General features: G+C 39.7%; 1 protein-coding gene across 1 annotated transcript in view; it reads left to right on the forward strand.

Annotated features, from left to right (window-relative positions):
* Positions 1-1289: 1289 nt before the first annotated feature.
* Positions 1290-17204, forward strand: part of sacm1la (SAC1 like phosphatidylinositide phosphatase a) — a 43249-nt gene continuing 27334 nt past the window's right edge. Inside the window, exons 1-4 of the mRNA XM_037535428.1 lie at positions 1290-1369; positions 10696-10793; positions 11640-11714; positions 12579-12706. Coding sequence (XP_037391325.1) covers positions 1341-1369; positions 10696-10793; positions 11640-11714; positions 12579-12706 — 330 coding nt within the window. The 5' untranslated portion in view covers positions 1290-1340. The remainder of the gene's footprint in view (positions 1370-10695; positions 10794-11639; positions 11715-12578; positions 12707-17204) is intronic.

Consider the following 17204-nt stretch of genomic DNA (forward strand, 5'->3'; position numbering starts at 1 on the left):
GCAAATATTCAGTGCCTACACTGCCTGTTTCACAGCAGAACAATTCTTAATTTAAAATGATTAAAACACTGCACTTAGGCTCCGACTGACGTCTCTCCTCTGTGTTGCTGCCAGGGCCTTCTCTCTCCATCGTTTACACCTACAGGCTGCATACGATTGTGAGGCGTCTTGGCCGAGGAAAAGCGACATCTAGACCGTCTTCAAAAATGGGACTTGGCGCTTGGTTAGATGGCCTCAGTCCCTTCTCAGTAGACAGACCTGTTGCCAGCTCCTCCATCAGCAGCGTGCTGAAGAAATCAAATAAAGACTCCAAATCATTTTAGCAGGACCCCAGAAGGTGCCTTATAGCATTTGGAGTAATGTTTATTCTGATGAGTCATGATGAAAATGGGTAAAAGTTACTGACTAAATACATCATATACTCTTGTTCTCCAGGGTTTATTGTGGTTTGTCCATCTGAATCTACATGCCCAAATCATAAGGCAAATTATTCAGTAGCTGCATGAAATAAATGTGAATTTTATATTATTTATTTATTTATTTTAAATCTTCCCTCAAATGAACAGAACATGTGTTTTATGATCTACACATATTCCTATATGCTTACAGTTTACTGCTGAAAGCCAAAAATCTCCGACGCTCTTTGTGTTATTTTATAAAAGTAATGTTTCCAGAGCAGATCACTGAAGAGACGCCACCGGTGGTCTCAAGGTGTTTAAGAGGCTGCTGAAGGTCACAGATTTGCCATGTGCCTTTTTTCACTATCTAAGGAAAATTTGCAGTCAAAACTGTAGAAGGGCAAAATACACACCCGGTTCATAACTGAAATAGTTAACTACACTGAATAGAATTGTATACATTATATGTATAACGTGCAATTTGCAGGAGACAGTTTTCTGTTTTGCTCTTTTAACTGCAATTTTGTGCTTTTTGTCTGTCAACGTCCATTTAAAAATCAACAAAATAATGGCATCCATTTGCTTTTTCTTCCTTTTATTTATTTTTTTATTGATGTGTACATGTTTAGAACAAAAGGAATCTGCAAGCCTGCCAGAAGACATCAATACCGCTCAAAAATAAATAAATAAAAATAAAAGTCATTAGAAATGCAACAAGAAGACAAAAATAGCGCAGCTTAGCGGCAATTAGAAATGACATATTTTGACTTTATTTTAAAAAAAGGGAATAAATGTTTTAATTAGTATTAAAATAAAATGTATGCATATTATTTTAAAATATGTAAATATATGTAAACACAGTCGTGAACCTTCGGAGGCCTCCGAGCCCTGACGTCACGTTCGGCAACGTCACTGGAGGTCCGTGCAGTGCAGGAAGTGAAGATGGCGACCGCCTACGAGAGATTCAACCTGTAAGTTTGAGCTGAATTTGACTTGGTTTCAGACCGAGACACCCCCAGACAGCCTGGCGTGTCCGCTCTGTGTGTGACCGGCTGCCTGTCCTTTGGCTGAAGTGCTTCGCTGTGCTGTTTCTTTAGCTGTAGGTCTGCCTGAGTGAGCGGTGTTCCTCAGCCGGTCGGAGCTGAGACCCGTGAGGACGTTTGGTCTTTATTTCACAAACATTCCTCACATTTCCACTTTTCCTCGCTCCAGGCTGAACATATCTGACCCGTCTCTGCTTTGTCAGGCCACGAGACCGAAACTGGCTGTCTTGTCGCCGGCTTCTTGTTCGAATTTTTCCGTTCCACCTTAAACAGTGCAGACAGTCTGCCAGCCTCGGGCGCCAGAATGGAACTGCTGCGCCTTTTAAGGTGGAACGGGGAAATTCGAAGAAGCTGACTTCAGCGTCGTTTCCAGGCTGCGTGCTAACCGTGGCTGTCAGTGAGAATGGGCATGGTTTAGTTGCTGAGGTCAGCTGGGCTGGAAACCAGGCCTGTGTTTCTGTTTTCTGCACCTTTTTATTGATCCACGTTCACTTGATGGAGAGCTTTAGATCAGTGTGTCTCTCAGCCCTGATGCTGGAGGCCTCCAGTATTATGATTGAGAAACACTGCTTTAGACTGTAGAATATAAGTAACACTGGGGCAATTAGGTAACAGGGTAACGGTATAAGAGCACTTCACAAAAAGTCACACATTTAAATACACAAATATGGAAACAGCACCGGCATCATGTGTTGTATGAGGTAAACTCCATATAGGTTCAAACAAATAACATTTTTTTAGTGCTTTTCTCAGTCTAGCTACTTTTGCAGTGTGTATGTTGAATTGAGGCGACACAGTTGTAAATCTTTTAAAACAACTTAGGGGTTTTATTTGTAAGTTAAGTTTATGGATGAAATATTTACCAAGGACAGGGAACGGATGAATTAAATAGCAGGTGTCCTTATTGCAGGTGCACAGATCCTTTTATGTGTCGCCCACATTTACCTATTTTCTATTACACTGTTGCACTATTACACCATTTCCAGATTTTTGTAAGTGCTGACTGTTTGGTCATTTCTGAAGCATGACCTTAGACATGTGGTCATTACTGTTGCTGCACTATGTGATAGAGTTGCCCCCCCGTACCGCCCACTCAGCGCTGAAGGCCAAAGCATGTAGTCATCAAACCGTTGCATGTCTTCAAATGGTCACATCAGGTTGATATCAGCAGAAAATGTTGGATGGGATATCAGAGGGGAAAAACAACGAGCATGACCAAATCCTGTACTAAATCTGTCCTGAAATAGCACTCGCTCACACTGCGATGTGATGCTCTGAGCTGTGGAGGGAGAATATATCAGATCGGTATTGGTTTTGCATAATACTCAAGGGTTTAACATCAGTATCAGAGAAGGACAAAATGGTTCGGTGTCTTCTGTAGATATAAGAACGTACATGTTTTCAGGTTAAGTGGGATTTTATTTTTTTTTGAGATCAGAGTTCGAATTTCGAAATATTTTATATGGTTATGAGTAAACAAGGGCACAGTTTGCATAACATGAAACAGTGAATCAGTTGCTCGTGTTACAACAGCTCTGTAGTTCACTGCTGCACGCTTCATAAAAACCGGCTTATTTAAAAACAAATGAAAAAGTGAAATATTGGATATTGGATATTGGATATATACTGGCCATAATGCCAATAAGTTCTCAGATAGAACTTTTTCAGAACCTTGCATGTCTTCGTCTTTGGTTCCTGGTTCTAAGTTACGAGAGTCAATTCCACTGAAATGTTCTCCCTTCGGAAAAATTGAAGCACAAGGAAGGAGATGACAACATTAATTAATTACATTATAAATTATGTAAGCCATAGAAGATGAGAGGGAGTGTGTTATTGCAAAATAACATCAGGGCTGTGATTTGGTCGCCGTACGACATCACGGCTGTGATATTATTGGCTATAATGTCTTTCAAGTGTTCTATTGATTTTATACAACGGATAAATAAATACAGTAATGAATGAATAAACTGGACGTGAAAGCGGCGTTTAATATGTTTTAATGTTCAGTTCCTTCCTCCAAATTATAGCTCCTTAACGAGCAGCTTGTTGCTACGTCCAAGTAACAAGCTCCGCCAACTCGTTGCACAGCCGGCAGTTCGTTCTCCAGCTCCACACAAACCAAAGTGATAGTTTGGGAATTTAGATTAGTCTCATCTTCAGAATCTGACCGAATCAGCTGTCAGTCGAATGTGATCTTAAAAGTGTCCGTTTTCTGTTTGTGCACAAACAGAAATATAGCTTGAGCGTCTCCTACAGCTGTCAAAGTCGTTGCCTAGCAACAGCGTCTCAACGGAGTCACACAGTGTTTGTGAAAATCCTCATGATGCTACGGCAAAATGTCAGCGTAGGATTTTTCAGGCAGGCTATTTAGACAGTCACACTAGAATGTCTCACACTCTGCTTGCACCATTTTGGGCATACATGACCATCACTGTGGTCACTATTGAGTCCAAAGCTTTTTAGTTGACTCCCGATTTCAGAGAATCATCTCTTTTTGGGACCAACTCCCAGCTCTGCGGTAAACGAGAGACACCTGGCTGAGGCAGAAGGGAGTGTCAGCAGTGCAGTTCAAAATGGAAATCGTTTTTTTTAGATTTTAAGATGCGTGTTAAGATAAGTGTTGAAATTATTTGACTTAATCATCATCGTTTCTGCTGCAGTGTGTAGCGGAGGTGTTATCCAGTGCTCCCCCATCAGTGTAATTGAATTTAAGAGCTTTATTTCTGAGGCCTTTTGGTCAAATTTTAGTGCTGATCTATACTGCAGGCTTTAAGTTGTAGTCCCTAAACTAATGTGCACATTTAAACAGCCCAAAATCAGCAAAACTGGGTGGGGGTTTTTTGTTTGCTAGTTTTTTTTTAAATGAAAGTGTTTAATGTGGTATGTGAACGTTGGTAAGGTTTATGTGGGGAAACAGCCTCTTTTGAATATTTTGTTTTTGTGACGTCACAGTCGTACACATCCCACGATTCAGCCTACAGCAGGTGAGCTGCCATTCACACTGAGTTTATGTGGCCTGTTTCGTCCCAGACTGCACAACACGAGGCAACCAGAGGTCATTTACTTACACAGCCATATGCAAAAGTTTGGGTGCTTAAGGTCAACTGACTGTTGATTTTCTAAGTATGTACGGTGGCGTGGTGGGTAGCGCTATCGCCTCACAGCAATGAGGGCCTGGGTTCGATTCCCCGGCCGGGCGACCGGGGTCCTCTCTGTGTGGAGTTTGCATGTTCTCCCCGTGTCTGCGTGGGTTTCCTCCGGGTTCTCCGGTTTCCCCCCACAGTCCTAAAGACATGCAGTCAGGCCAATTGTGTAAAATGATCAAATTGTATGTCGCTCTGGATAAGAGCGTCAGCTAAATGCCGTTAATGTAATGTAATGTAAGTGAAAATAAGTTAAGACATCTTAACACAGCTCTGCACATTTTAATGCACATTTACTGATTATTGCTCATTGTAACATGTTTTATTGAATTTAATTTGAATGGGAGATGTTCAGACTTTTGCATACCGCTGTGTCAGACTTAAAGGCATGGCTACAAACGGAGAGGTTGGAAAATGGCAAATGTTTCTAGGTGTCCTCAGAGAAAGAAAATATAGGATATGTAGTCTGTGCTGAGGATGGTTCTTGCAGTAGGGAGCATATCACTTCTCACTGCAGTGTTGATGTTTGTATTCTTGAGGCAAGGTGGAATGTGATTGATCTAAACTGGATCAGTCAGTCAAAAGAAATTAAAATTTCTCCAATAGCTGCAAGTTATGTGTTGTCAAGCCAGTGAAAAGCAGTGGTGGGCAGTAACTAAGTAAATGTAATTGGTTACTGTACTTAAGTAGTTTTTTCGTGTATCTGTGCTGAAATTTTTCCATTCTGGGGGACTTTTTACTTTCACTCCACTACATTTCAGTGTCAAATATCTCACTTTTTTGCGCAAAGCCAGAGCACCAATCAGGGCCCAGCGGTCACTTTGTTTAGAGCTGGTTTTGACCTGTTGGTCATACCGACCCAGTGCAGCACGCAGTTCAACTTTGTGTAAATAGAGCTCAATATAGAAATATGTCCACGTATGCAGTCGAGACTGACGCGGCTTTTTTCTGAATTTCTACAAACACCATTTCATTTTATAGTAAATTAGTTTGGGCTGGTTTATGTTTATGAACAGACGCCTACAGATCAACATAGTAAAGGAGCTCATCTGTGATCCTGAGTTTAAAGCCAGTTCTTATTAAACTTAAACTTGGAACTAAGTTGTAAATAAATCTGAAACTGAAACTTTGCTTGTGTGTAAAAAGTGATTTCAGAGCCACTCGGTTCTCCCTGATGGAAACTGTTTACCTTCAGTGTTTTGTGCTTCTGATCATTTTAATAGACGTCAGCGTCACTAATTAATGACGTTCTATTAAAAGACTGGTTTACCGAGAGAGACGCTGGAGGACTTTCACCTGAAATGAGTTCATGAAGCCAGTCTTGTTATAAAAATGATAACAGGACTAGATCAGAGCCAGAATTACTCTTTTAGTACTTTTACTTTTGATACTTAAGTACATTTGAGGGCAAATACTTTAGTACTTTTACTCAAGTGGATGTCTAAAGGGCGGAACTTCTACTTTTACTGGAGTGATATTTTACCTTATGGTGTCTCTACTTTAACTCAACTACATGGCTTGTGTACTTGACATGGATTTTGACCTATAATAATGAAAAGAAACATTCGATTCAGTTTTCAGACATCTAATCACTATAAAGGCAGTTTTCCCTTCATAGACCTGTATTCATGATATTTAAGCTCATGTAATCCTTAAACAGTGGCTCTTTGTGTGACGGTGTCATAAGCATGTAGAACAGCCCTAGGCCAATACTCGTATCACAAGGGAAGGATTGGCTCGTGTTTGTGATGTAGACTAATGCTTTGAAGCAGGGGCTATGCTTGCACTCCTTTTTGAGTGTAGCTTGTTGTGGTCAGGAGTGAATTTAAGTGCACAGGAAATGTGCTGATCAGCACTTTCGCAAGGAAGGAAGACTTAACCAGATGTGGCCCATGCAGTCTGCTTGGAGCTATCAGTGTAGCTCTGCTCTGGTATGTGTTTAACATGTTTAAACATGTTCGACCTCGAGAAGCATTGATTTAAAGCCTCGGTCAGGACTTGCTGAATCAGCCCCAGTGAGAATTGACTGAAGGTAATGAACAGCCACACATAAGTGTGGGCGGTTGGACATGATGTGACATCACTTAAACACCTGTTCATCCTATGTATCGTCACAGTTTGTAGGTTTTCTTAACTGGAACAGATGAAGTACACTCGCAAAACATTAGACAGTGTTACTACAGTTGTAAAAACTGTATTTGGTGGGCCCCTGTCATGGAAAAGCTATTTTTTATTTTTATTTTATCATTTTTTTGTGTATTACATCAGAGGAGTTGGTGTAGCGTAGTGGGTAACACCTCTGCCTTCTACGCTGTAGACTGAGGTTCAGTCCCCTGCTTGGGTAAGCTCCCTACACTATACCAATAAGAGTCTTTGGGCAAGACTCCTAACACCACCTTCACCTACCTGTGTAAAATGTCGCTCTGGATAAGAGTGTCAGGCAAATGCCATAAGTGTAAAGGTAAAGGTGTGGAGCTGAGGGCCGGAGTCCAACACAGGTTCCCACCTCTGCGTCACGGGAGGGAAGTGCAGGGAAATCCCCACCCCTTCATTGCGTAACCAACATTCCAGCATACCATTCGCTCCACAGCCGAGATGGTACATATAATGAAAACTCAGTTTTTTGTGATGTCATGTTAACGAGCTTGAGTTGTCTACAACACAATTATAGCCACTGTATTTACTATCCTAAACCACTAGTGAACCCAGTTGTGTCCTCAGAGCTTTTGCTTGTAATGTTGATAGTAAAATATGGGTGGGTTTGGGAGAGAGGGGGGGCATTTTCTGTGGGTGCTATTTTGCCTTATATCACGCTGCATTTAAAATTAACACTGAACCAGGAATTGCTTTTATAATGAGTTTAGTCCCTTAACATTCCCGGGCTATTTCATACAAAGGCTTGTTATTTAGTAACTAAAGGGACTTCACTGCAAACTAACAGGGTTTTTCTCAGGTTTTAGAAGTGTGTAATAAAACTTTTTAGGGGTTTAAGACAAAGGATTTTTAAAACTGTTGTGAAACAAAGCCTTGGAAGTGGTTACACATCTGTAACCATTCAAAGCTTATGTCATCACTACTGTAAAATAATGCCTGAGGCCTCAGGCAGTGCATTTGTAATCATTTCATCAGATAACTTTCTTTGAGGAGCTTTTAGAGACATTAGTCTCTTTAGATGTCTGGTTCCTGTCACCACCATTGTGAACAATTCTGACTCACTAGGTCCTCTAGAACAGAGTGTTTCACATCAAAGCACTCGGAATGACTTTGTTTGCATTTTAAAGATTTAATGCTGAAGTCTTGAATAGTTGGAATTTCCCTTTAAAATGCATAGTAACAAAAATGAGTTTAATTGAAATGCATAAAGAAAGGTTAGAAATGGTCATGTAAAAGAATATGACTGTTTTTGCTACATGAACTAACGCAAATCAATCAATCAACCTTTATTTTGACTCGGAAGTACATTGAGGGCGACCCTCATTTTTAATGTAGCCGAGCATTTACAAAAACAGGGATTGACATGACAAAGAAAATAATAACTTAAAATAATTTAAATGGTAAGAAATTAAGATCAAAAGTAGATAAGAAATTAGTAAGGTAATAATACAATATCACAAATTAAAAAAGTAATAACAAAAAACGATTAAAAATAAAATGAGAGGAAATAAATAAAAAGAGATAAAGAACTAAGGAGAACTAACACAAAAATAAATGTTACGAATAAATATGATTAAGTAAAACAGGTACAGGCTTTTAAACAGGCAAGTTTAAAATGACTGAGTGACACCAGTGAGCTGAGTTTTAGTGTGTCCTGTAGTGAATTCCAGCTGGTGCTGTGACTAAAAGCAGATTTTCCCAGTTCAGTAAAAACTCTTTGTACCTGGCAGCTGATCCAATTACTAGAGCGAGTCTGATAATTACTGTTATTTGTATTCATCAATGAAGTGATGTATTCTGGCAAATGACCGGAGAGTGTCTTATAAATAAAAATCAAACAATGTGTTTCCCTTCGTACCGTTAAAGAGGGCCACCCAACTTTCGCATACAGCTCACAGTGATGATTCTGTACGGATCTCCAGTGATGAACCTCAGGGCAGAGTGATACACTGGGTCCAGTAATTTGAGAGAGCTGGAGGGAGCATATTTATAGATAACGTCGCCATAGTTCAGCACTGATAGTAAAGTTGCTTCAACTAGTCTTTTTCTGGCATGCATGGGGAAACAGGACTTATGTCTATAAAAATAACTCAGCTTCTGTCGGCATTTACTGACTAGTTTATTTATGTGTGGTTTAAAACTGAGTTTATCGTCCAGCCATATGCCAATGTATTTATATTCTGTGACTCTCTCAATAGTGGATCCTGCCAGGGTAGTAATATTTACAGCACTAAAATCAGTATTAAAAGATCTGGAAAACAGCATGAACTTAGTTTTCGTGGCATTTAAAACTAGTTTGTGCTTATATAACGCCACCTGTAGAGCATTAAATGAGCTCTGTAATTTTCTTGTTGCAGCATGAATAGAATCAGCTGAGCAATATAAAATCGTGTCTTCTGCATAAAGGTGAATTTTGCAGTCTGAGGTTGAAGCAGAGGTAGCAATATCATTTATGTGGATTATGTAGCAAATGATCGAAGCAAACCTTGGGAGAAAAAAAATAACAGAAAAATGTGGGATATGGGCCCTTTAATCCAGTGTTTGCAAGAGTAAACTGATAACAAAGCCACAGGAATAAGCATTAAACAGCTAGTAAAAATAAATCGAATAAAGTTAAGATGATGTTGGTAGATTAATGTAGGAATCGTATAATTGTTGAAGAATTATAATTATATTGTACAGTGTGGTAGAAAAAGCTGATCATAACCATCATATACAACCCTAATAAAGTTGGGACGTTGTGTAAAACATAAATAAAAACAGAAACATTAAATATCTTATTTAATGTTCAAACGGATAAACTTTGTTTTTTGCAAATATTCACTCATTTTGAATTTGATGCCTGTGACACATTCCAAAGAAGTTGGGACAGGGGCGTGTTTACCACTGTGTTACATCACCTTTCCTTTTAACAACACTCAGTAAGCATTTGGGAACTGAGGACACTAACAGTTGAAGCTTTGTAGGTGGAATTCTTTCCCATTCTTGCTTGATGTACAACTTCAGTTGCTCAACAGTCCGAGGTCTCTGTTGTCGTATTTTGCGCTTTATAATGTGCCTGTTTCCAGTTAACCTGTTCACCTGTGGAATGATATTATGGACTGTAGATGATGAAATCCCTGAATTCCCTGCAGTTGCACATTGAGAAACATTGGTCTTAAACTGTTGGACTATTTGCTCACGCAGTTGTTCACAAAGTGGTGAACCTCGCCCGTCCTTGATTGTGAATGACTGAGCCTTTCTGGGATGCTCCCTTTATACCCAATCTTGACACTCACCTGTTTCCAATTAACCTGTTTACCTGTGGAATGTTCCAAACATGTGTTTTTTGAGCATTCCTCAACTTTCCCAGTCTTTTGTTGCCCCTGTCCCAAATTCTTAGGAATGTGTTGCCGGCATCAAATTCAAAAGGAGTGAATATTTGCAAAAAACAACGTTTATCTATTTGAACATTAAATATTTTGTCTTTGTAGTGTATTCAATTGAATATCAGTTGAAAAGGGTTTGCAGTTCATCGTATTCTGTTTTTATTTATGTTTTACACAACATCCCAACTTTACTGGAATTGGAGTTGTAGTTGGAAAAGAGCATTATGACACAGTTTCCCACAACCATAACATAGTGCCCCATTGCCCCACTCTTTATCTACAAGTTCCCCAAAGCTGCTTCTCATTATTACTGTGCAAAAGCTTGTGCTATTGCAGTTCCAAAGTCAGAGCTGCCAGCTGCAGCAGCTTCTGCTTTTCAGAATGCAAGTGATGCAAGGAAGTTCAGTTCTGCAAACGCTTAGATTGACCACATTGAGAATCAAAGCATTATATACAGATATAATAAGTAGGAACGGAAATGGTTAGCCTATCAGGTATCTCACGGAATAGACCATTCTGAAATCTTTTTAGGGTAGTTTTGTTAAAGATGCAGATTCATATTTCCATCCACTCTCTTTCCCTTCCACAGGCATGCATCCCCTGAGAAGTTCTACATCGAGGCCTGCGATGATGGATCTAATGACGTCCTGGTCATTGACAGGGTTTCCACAGAGATGACTCTTACAGGTGGGTCCTGAGAACAGACCCAGGGAAAGATTCTGCTGATTTGTGTTCAGAGGTGGTGCACGGAATGGGCTCTACTTTGAAAGCAAACTGAACTGCACATATAAGACCTATAAACAATAAGGAACATGCAGCACTGTGCAGAAGTCTCAGGTGATTAAGATTGTTTAAACCTGTTTATCTGGACAATGACAGGGTTTTTGTTTGTAAAACACCACATATTATTAAAATGAATACAAGCAGACATTAATGTGGTAAAAAGCAGCAAGGTAAGTAGTGTTTTCAGGTAAGTAGCTGACACACTCCTGAGCCCAGCCGTCACATAGTGTTATTCAAATTGATCGTCAACTGACCTTATTTAATTCAACCACACGCCAGGCACACCCACACGCCTGTAGTCCATATCCACTCCCACCTGTGTTTACCCTCGTCTGCTCCATTGGTGTAGGGGATGTCCACCCAACCCCCAGCGACATAATAAAATAAACGTTTCAGTGTTACTCAACAGAAGGAAGTATTTTGTGTTTTTATAGGTTAAACAACGCTGTGTGAACTTGCACAATGATTGTCTGAGCCCATCCCATCCCACCCCAGCCAGCCATAACGCCCCATTGCACAAGCTCACAACCTGCTGGCTGTTTACCTGTAATGACCGTGATACCTCACAATGAGCTAGGTATATTTAGCAGTGGCTCTGTTAAGTTTGCGAATTTTTAGCATTTCCTTTTACTTATTAACAAAAAAGGCTGCTACTCCGTGCCTTAGGCATAGTGAGCTTTATTTAATGAGACTCAAGGCTGCAGGATTGGCCACATTTGAAATGTACTGACACATCTTTCTCTTCCAAAGGCATTAAGGACATTCCTCCATCAGGAGTAACCAGACCGATCTGTGGGATCATGGGAACCATTCGCCTCGTGGCTGGTAGGTCCCACTGTTGTTGTTGGAGGAGGTTCAGAAGTTCCTTTGGAGAGTAATTCCAACCCTAATCTCATAAAACGCGTCCAGGTTATCAGGAGTGTAATGCATAGTGAAACAGTAGTTTGGTAAAAAAAAATCTAATTTGTGTGTGTGTGTGTATATATGTATATATATATATATATATATATATATATATATATATATATATATATATATATATATATATATATATATATATATATATATATATACACACACCCAATATATATATGAAATTGGGTGGGGGGGCAAATAGGTTCATAGTGCTATATTTATTGAAAAATGTCACAAAACAAATCAATTTAGTTATTGAAATCATTTGAGTTCATTTTTAATGATTCAACAATCGTTTGTATGTCCTCTAAAAAAAAAAAAGAACTTTACAACTTTACAGAACTTTTCCTAGTTGGTTTCCAGTATATTGTCCAGTTTATGAGTAACTCATTTGCACAATTTCTCCCTTACACCACACTACAGTCAGTTAGCCAGGACTTGTTTTGCTCATGTGGCTCATGTGGCTTTATCACTGTTATCTTATTATAGACACACATTACTTGCTAGACTAACAGAAACCACATATTGATGAGATTTAAGCTTCCCTTGCTTAGCTACGTTAGTCTTGGGGCTTAGTCAAACTTAAGACACCAGGCATGTCTTGGTTGATTAAATACATTTGGGGTAAAGGGGGAACTGCGTAAGCTAGATTTTTCACCAAGCTATCAGCTTAAGTCCAGGTACATAAGATGGATGGTATTAAACTCTGCAGAGGTAGCAGGTCGTCAACAGTCTGTTCCATCATGGTGTACTGATTTGCTTCTGTGTGTGCAGGGATGTACCTCATAGTCATCACTAGGAAGAGGAAAGTGGGTAACCTGTTCGGTCACACGGTGTGGAAGGCCGTGGAGTTTGACATGATCTCCTACAAGAAGACCATATTACACCTCACAGACAGCCAGGTAAACATTTGAATTCTTTAGAATTTAATTCAGTGTAGACCCACAGAGGATGCACAGCACTAGGGATTGGTATTTTAACCATTTTTGCTCTTCAGATGTTTGAATATCGCAGTGAGAAAATATCTAGCTATGTAATGTATACCCTATATGGACACCTGCACATTAGACCCACAGGAGCTTTTATGATGTCCCATTCTAAATCCACAGACATTAAAATGGAGTTGGTCCCCTTTGCAGCTCTAACAGCTTCTACCCTTCTGTGAAGGTTTCTGCAAGATTTTGGAGTGTGTCTGTGGGAATTTCTGCTCAGTGTATCCAGAAGAACAATTTTGAGCTCAGACACTGATGCTGGGGAGGGTCTGGCTCACAATCTCCATTCGTGTCCATCCCATAGGTGCATGATGGGGTTGAGGTCAGGGCTCTGTGAGGGTCAGTCAAGCTCTTCCACACCAAACTTGCCCAGCCGTGATGGAGCTGCTTTGTGCAGTGGGGCTCATTAAAGCTGGATCAGAAAAGGATCTTCCTCAAACTGTTCCCACAAAGTTGGAAGCATAGAATTGTCCAAAATGTCTTGGTCTGCCGAAGCATTAGGATTTCCCTTCATTGAAGCTAAGGGTTATAGGCTAACCCCTGAAAAACAACCCCATAACATTATCCCTCCTGCACAAAACTTTACAGCTGGCACAGTGCAGTCAGGCAGGTAATGTCCTGGCATTCGCCAAACCCAGACTCGTCCATTAGAGTGCCGGATAAAGAAGCGCTTTATCTCCACTCCACAGAATACATTTCCACTGCTCCAGAGTCCAGTGGCGACGTGCTTTACACCACTCCATCCCATGCTTGGTACTGTGCTTGTTGATGTAAGGCTTGCATACAGCTGCTCGGCCATGGAAACCCATACCATGAAGCTCCTGGCACATGTTTTTTAATACCAGAGGAGGTTTGGAGCTTTGTGGTTATTGAGTCAGCAGAGCGTTGGCAGCTTTTATGCACTATGCGTCTCAGCGCTCGGCGACCCGCTCTGTAACTTTATGTGGCTGAGTTGCTGTGGTTCCTAAACGCCTCCAGTTTTCAGTAATACCACTCAGTTGCTCGTGGAATATCTAGGTGGTAAGAAATTTCATAATCTGACTTGCACTGATTGCATCCCATTACAGTACTATGCCCAAATTCTCTGAGCTGTTTAAAAGGACCCACTCATTCACAAATGTTTGTAAAGGCAGGCTGCGTAGCTAGGAGCTTGATTTTAGACACCTGTGGCAATAGGACTGAATGAAACGCCTGAATTCAGTGATCAAGAGGAATGTCCCAATACTTTTGTCCATATAGTGTGTGTATTTACATAGATGGATGGATAGGTGGATAGATAAAGTATCTCTCAAAAGTGAGTACACCCCTCGGATTTCTACAAATATTTTATTATATCTTTTCATGGGACAACACTAAAGAAATGAAACTTGGATATAACTTAAAGTAGTCAGTGTACAGCTTGTATATCAGTGTAGATTTACTGCCCTCTGAAAAGAACTCAACACACAGACATTATTGTCTAAATAACTGGCAACACTCTCGTGTCATACAACTCGTTAGAGTTACAAGGTTCCAGGTGTGAATGGGGAGCAGGGCTGTTAAATTTGTTAAATCTGTTTTGGGTACTCATACAAGTTTCATTTCTTTAGTGTTGTCCCATAAAAAGATATAATAAAATATTTGCAGAAATGTGAGGGGTGTACTCACTTTTGTGAGATACTGTATGTATATATACATATAGATGAATAGATATTTATATATTTCTTCTATTTGGAACACGTTTATTACATTTTGTTGTTTTACTGTTAGTTATTATTTATATATGTCAATTATGAAGTGATATAATTTTATTTTGGCTGTTTTGTTAATTTGCAGGATTTTTCTATGCGTTTCCTGCCTACACTGGGCTGGTTAAGTTAAGTGATACTTTTTTAATCCCACAAACGGGGAAATTCCACCTCCGCATTTAACCTATCCATGAAGTGAAACACCACATACACACTAGTGAATACACACACACTAGGGGGCAGTGAGCACACTTGCCCGGAGCGGTGGGCAGCCCTGGGAGCAATTGGGGGTTAGGTGTCTTGCTCAAGGACACCTCAGTCATGTGCTGTTAGTGCTGGGGATCGAACTTGCAACCATTCCGGTCACAGGGCTCCTGAAAATTCACATTGCGCTGCAAGATCCTGTGGTCGGTCCTGCAGGTCCTGCAGTACCCCTGGTATCCCTGGTACCACTGGTACCACTGGTACTACAGTTGTAATGCAGAACTGTAGTCTGAAATACAGCAGGATTTGAAAAAAATAGCCTACAGTCATTGGTGTCTGAAGCTCAGCACTCAGTTGTGTCAGTGTTGAGTAAATTTCAGCTTTGACTTTTTTTTTTTTTTTTTTTTTTTTTTTTTTTTTTTTAAACCATTGCTTTTAATGAGTCATGTGCGCTACAGTTCAAAAGTTTGGAATGAAGTTTCAAGTAATATAAATGTTTGGTTGGAGATTATTGTATAGTTTCTAATATTGTACATATTGTATTGTATAGTTTCTAATGCAGTCTTTCTGGTTTCAAATAATTATTAGGTTGTTTAAAAACACTGTCCATGAAAGTATAACAGCTGTAGAAGATTCTTAAATTACTGAGAAAGCTGTATAACATTGAGAATGAAGTGATAAAATTAAACACCAAATGCCTCGTATTTCAAAAGTGTAGATCAGACCTTTTTTCAAACATTTTTGTTAACCGAAAATTATTAGTGGTGTCAAAATTAATATTTTTCATATCCCTGAGACCACCGGTGGTTCCAAAACGCACTTCGTCATATTCTTCATAACTTTAATATTTCATAAGATGCATTCAGAAGCTGGGCGTCATATGAGGCTTTAACGGTCTTCTTTCCAGTGAAATAGATGGTGATGGTCATTTTAAACCGGTATAATAAAAAGAAGCTGAACTCACAGTTTGTTTTTCTACTGAAAGTCGAGCTGTATAAACAGATATCGCCTCTTCAGTGATCTGCTCTGTAAAAATAGTTTTTTATAAAATAATACAAAGAAAGTCGAAGATTTTTGGCTTTCAGCAGTAAATTGTAAGCATATAGCAATTTGTGTATGCTCATAAAACACATTCTGTTAATTTGAGGGGAGCTTTTACAAACAAACAAATAAATAAAAAAAATAAAAATTTCACACAGTTACTGAATAATTTGCCTTATGATTGGTCATGTAAATTCAGATGGACAAAACCAAATATACACTGGTCAAAACTCATGAACATGATTGATTGATTTAATAATAATAATTAAAAAAAAAAAAAACTCATTAATTTAATTTTTGGATTCATCCATAGTTCCTGCCTGGCAGCCCACTTGATTGCGTGCTGTGTGTTTCGTTTTGTTTATTTACCCACCGCACCGTTGCTATGACTTAGTCACTAGTCTGCTCAGTTTTTATATGGCAAGTTCCATTACGACTTTCTTGATATTACTAAGTGAAGTTATTAAGTTAGAAGTTATTTCCAGCTACTGTCACACCATGAATTTCTGTCATTTACAAGCAGGGCACATGACTGGTGCCAGCAGTATCAGTAACCCAGAAGACTGCACTGAACAGTGATCTCGGGGGAGAAAAAGAAAAAGCAACAAAGTAAAAGCAAAGAGGGGCACTACAATTCCGGAGGTGTTGAGCTGTGTTTGTGTGTTTGTGTGTTTGTGTGTTTGTGTGTGTATCACACATTCACTTATTATTTGGGAACATATATACACTGTTACGCTGACAAGACATTATGATCAAATTAGAAGTTTGTAATGTTCACCCTGCATTCATGTGTTTTATACATTCAAGTTCATGTGAACACTTTTCATTTAAGCAGTAGAACACGAGAGATGTTATCATGAAATAACGTCATGGCTGTGATTTGGTCGCCGTAGATCATCACAGCTGTGATGCTATTCGCGACAACACACTTCCTCGAGTGTCTATTGCTTTTATACAGCAGTTAAATAAATAAAGTAAGAAATGAATAAATTGGGCCGTGAACGCGGCGTTTAATATGTTTTAATGTCATCAATTCTTCCGCTAAGTTATAGCTCCTTAACAAGCAGCTTGTTGCTACTTCAGAGTAACGAGCTCCGCCCACTTGCGCTGTACAGCCGACAGTTTGTTCTCCAGCTCCGCACAGACCAAAGTGATGGTCTGGGAATTTAGTGTCGTCTCATCTGCTGTCTGACCAAATCGGCTGTTTGACCAAATCGGCTGTCGGTCAGATGTAACCTTAAAAGTGTCCATTTTCTGTTTGTGACAAAGTAAGAAGAAAAAACATTCAAATGGCTTGAGCGTCTCGTACAGCTGTCAAAGTCGTTGCTTAGCAACGGCGTCTCAGCAGAGTGATGGTGTTTGTGAAAGACCTGTGATGTTATGGTGAAATATCAGCACGGTTAGAACTCTTCTCAGCCAGTCAGCTTGCGTGGCCG

This window comes from Pygocentrus nattereri, chromosome 27, assembly GCF_015220715.1.
Source record: "Pygocentrus nattereri isolate fPygNat1 chromosome 27, fPygNat1.pri, whole genome shotgun sequence".
Taxonomy (NCBI): domain Eukaryota; kingdom Metazoa; phylum Chordata; class Actinopteri; order Characiformes; family Serrasalmidae; genus Pygocentrus; species Pygocentrus nattereri.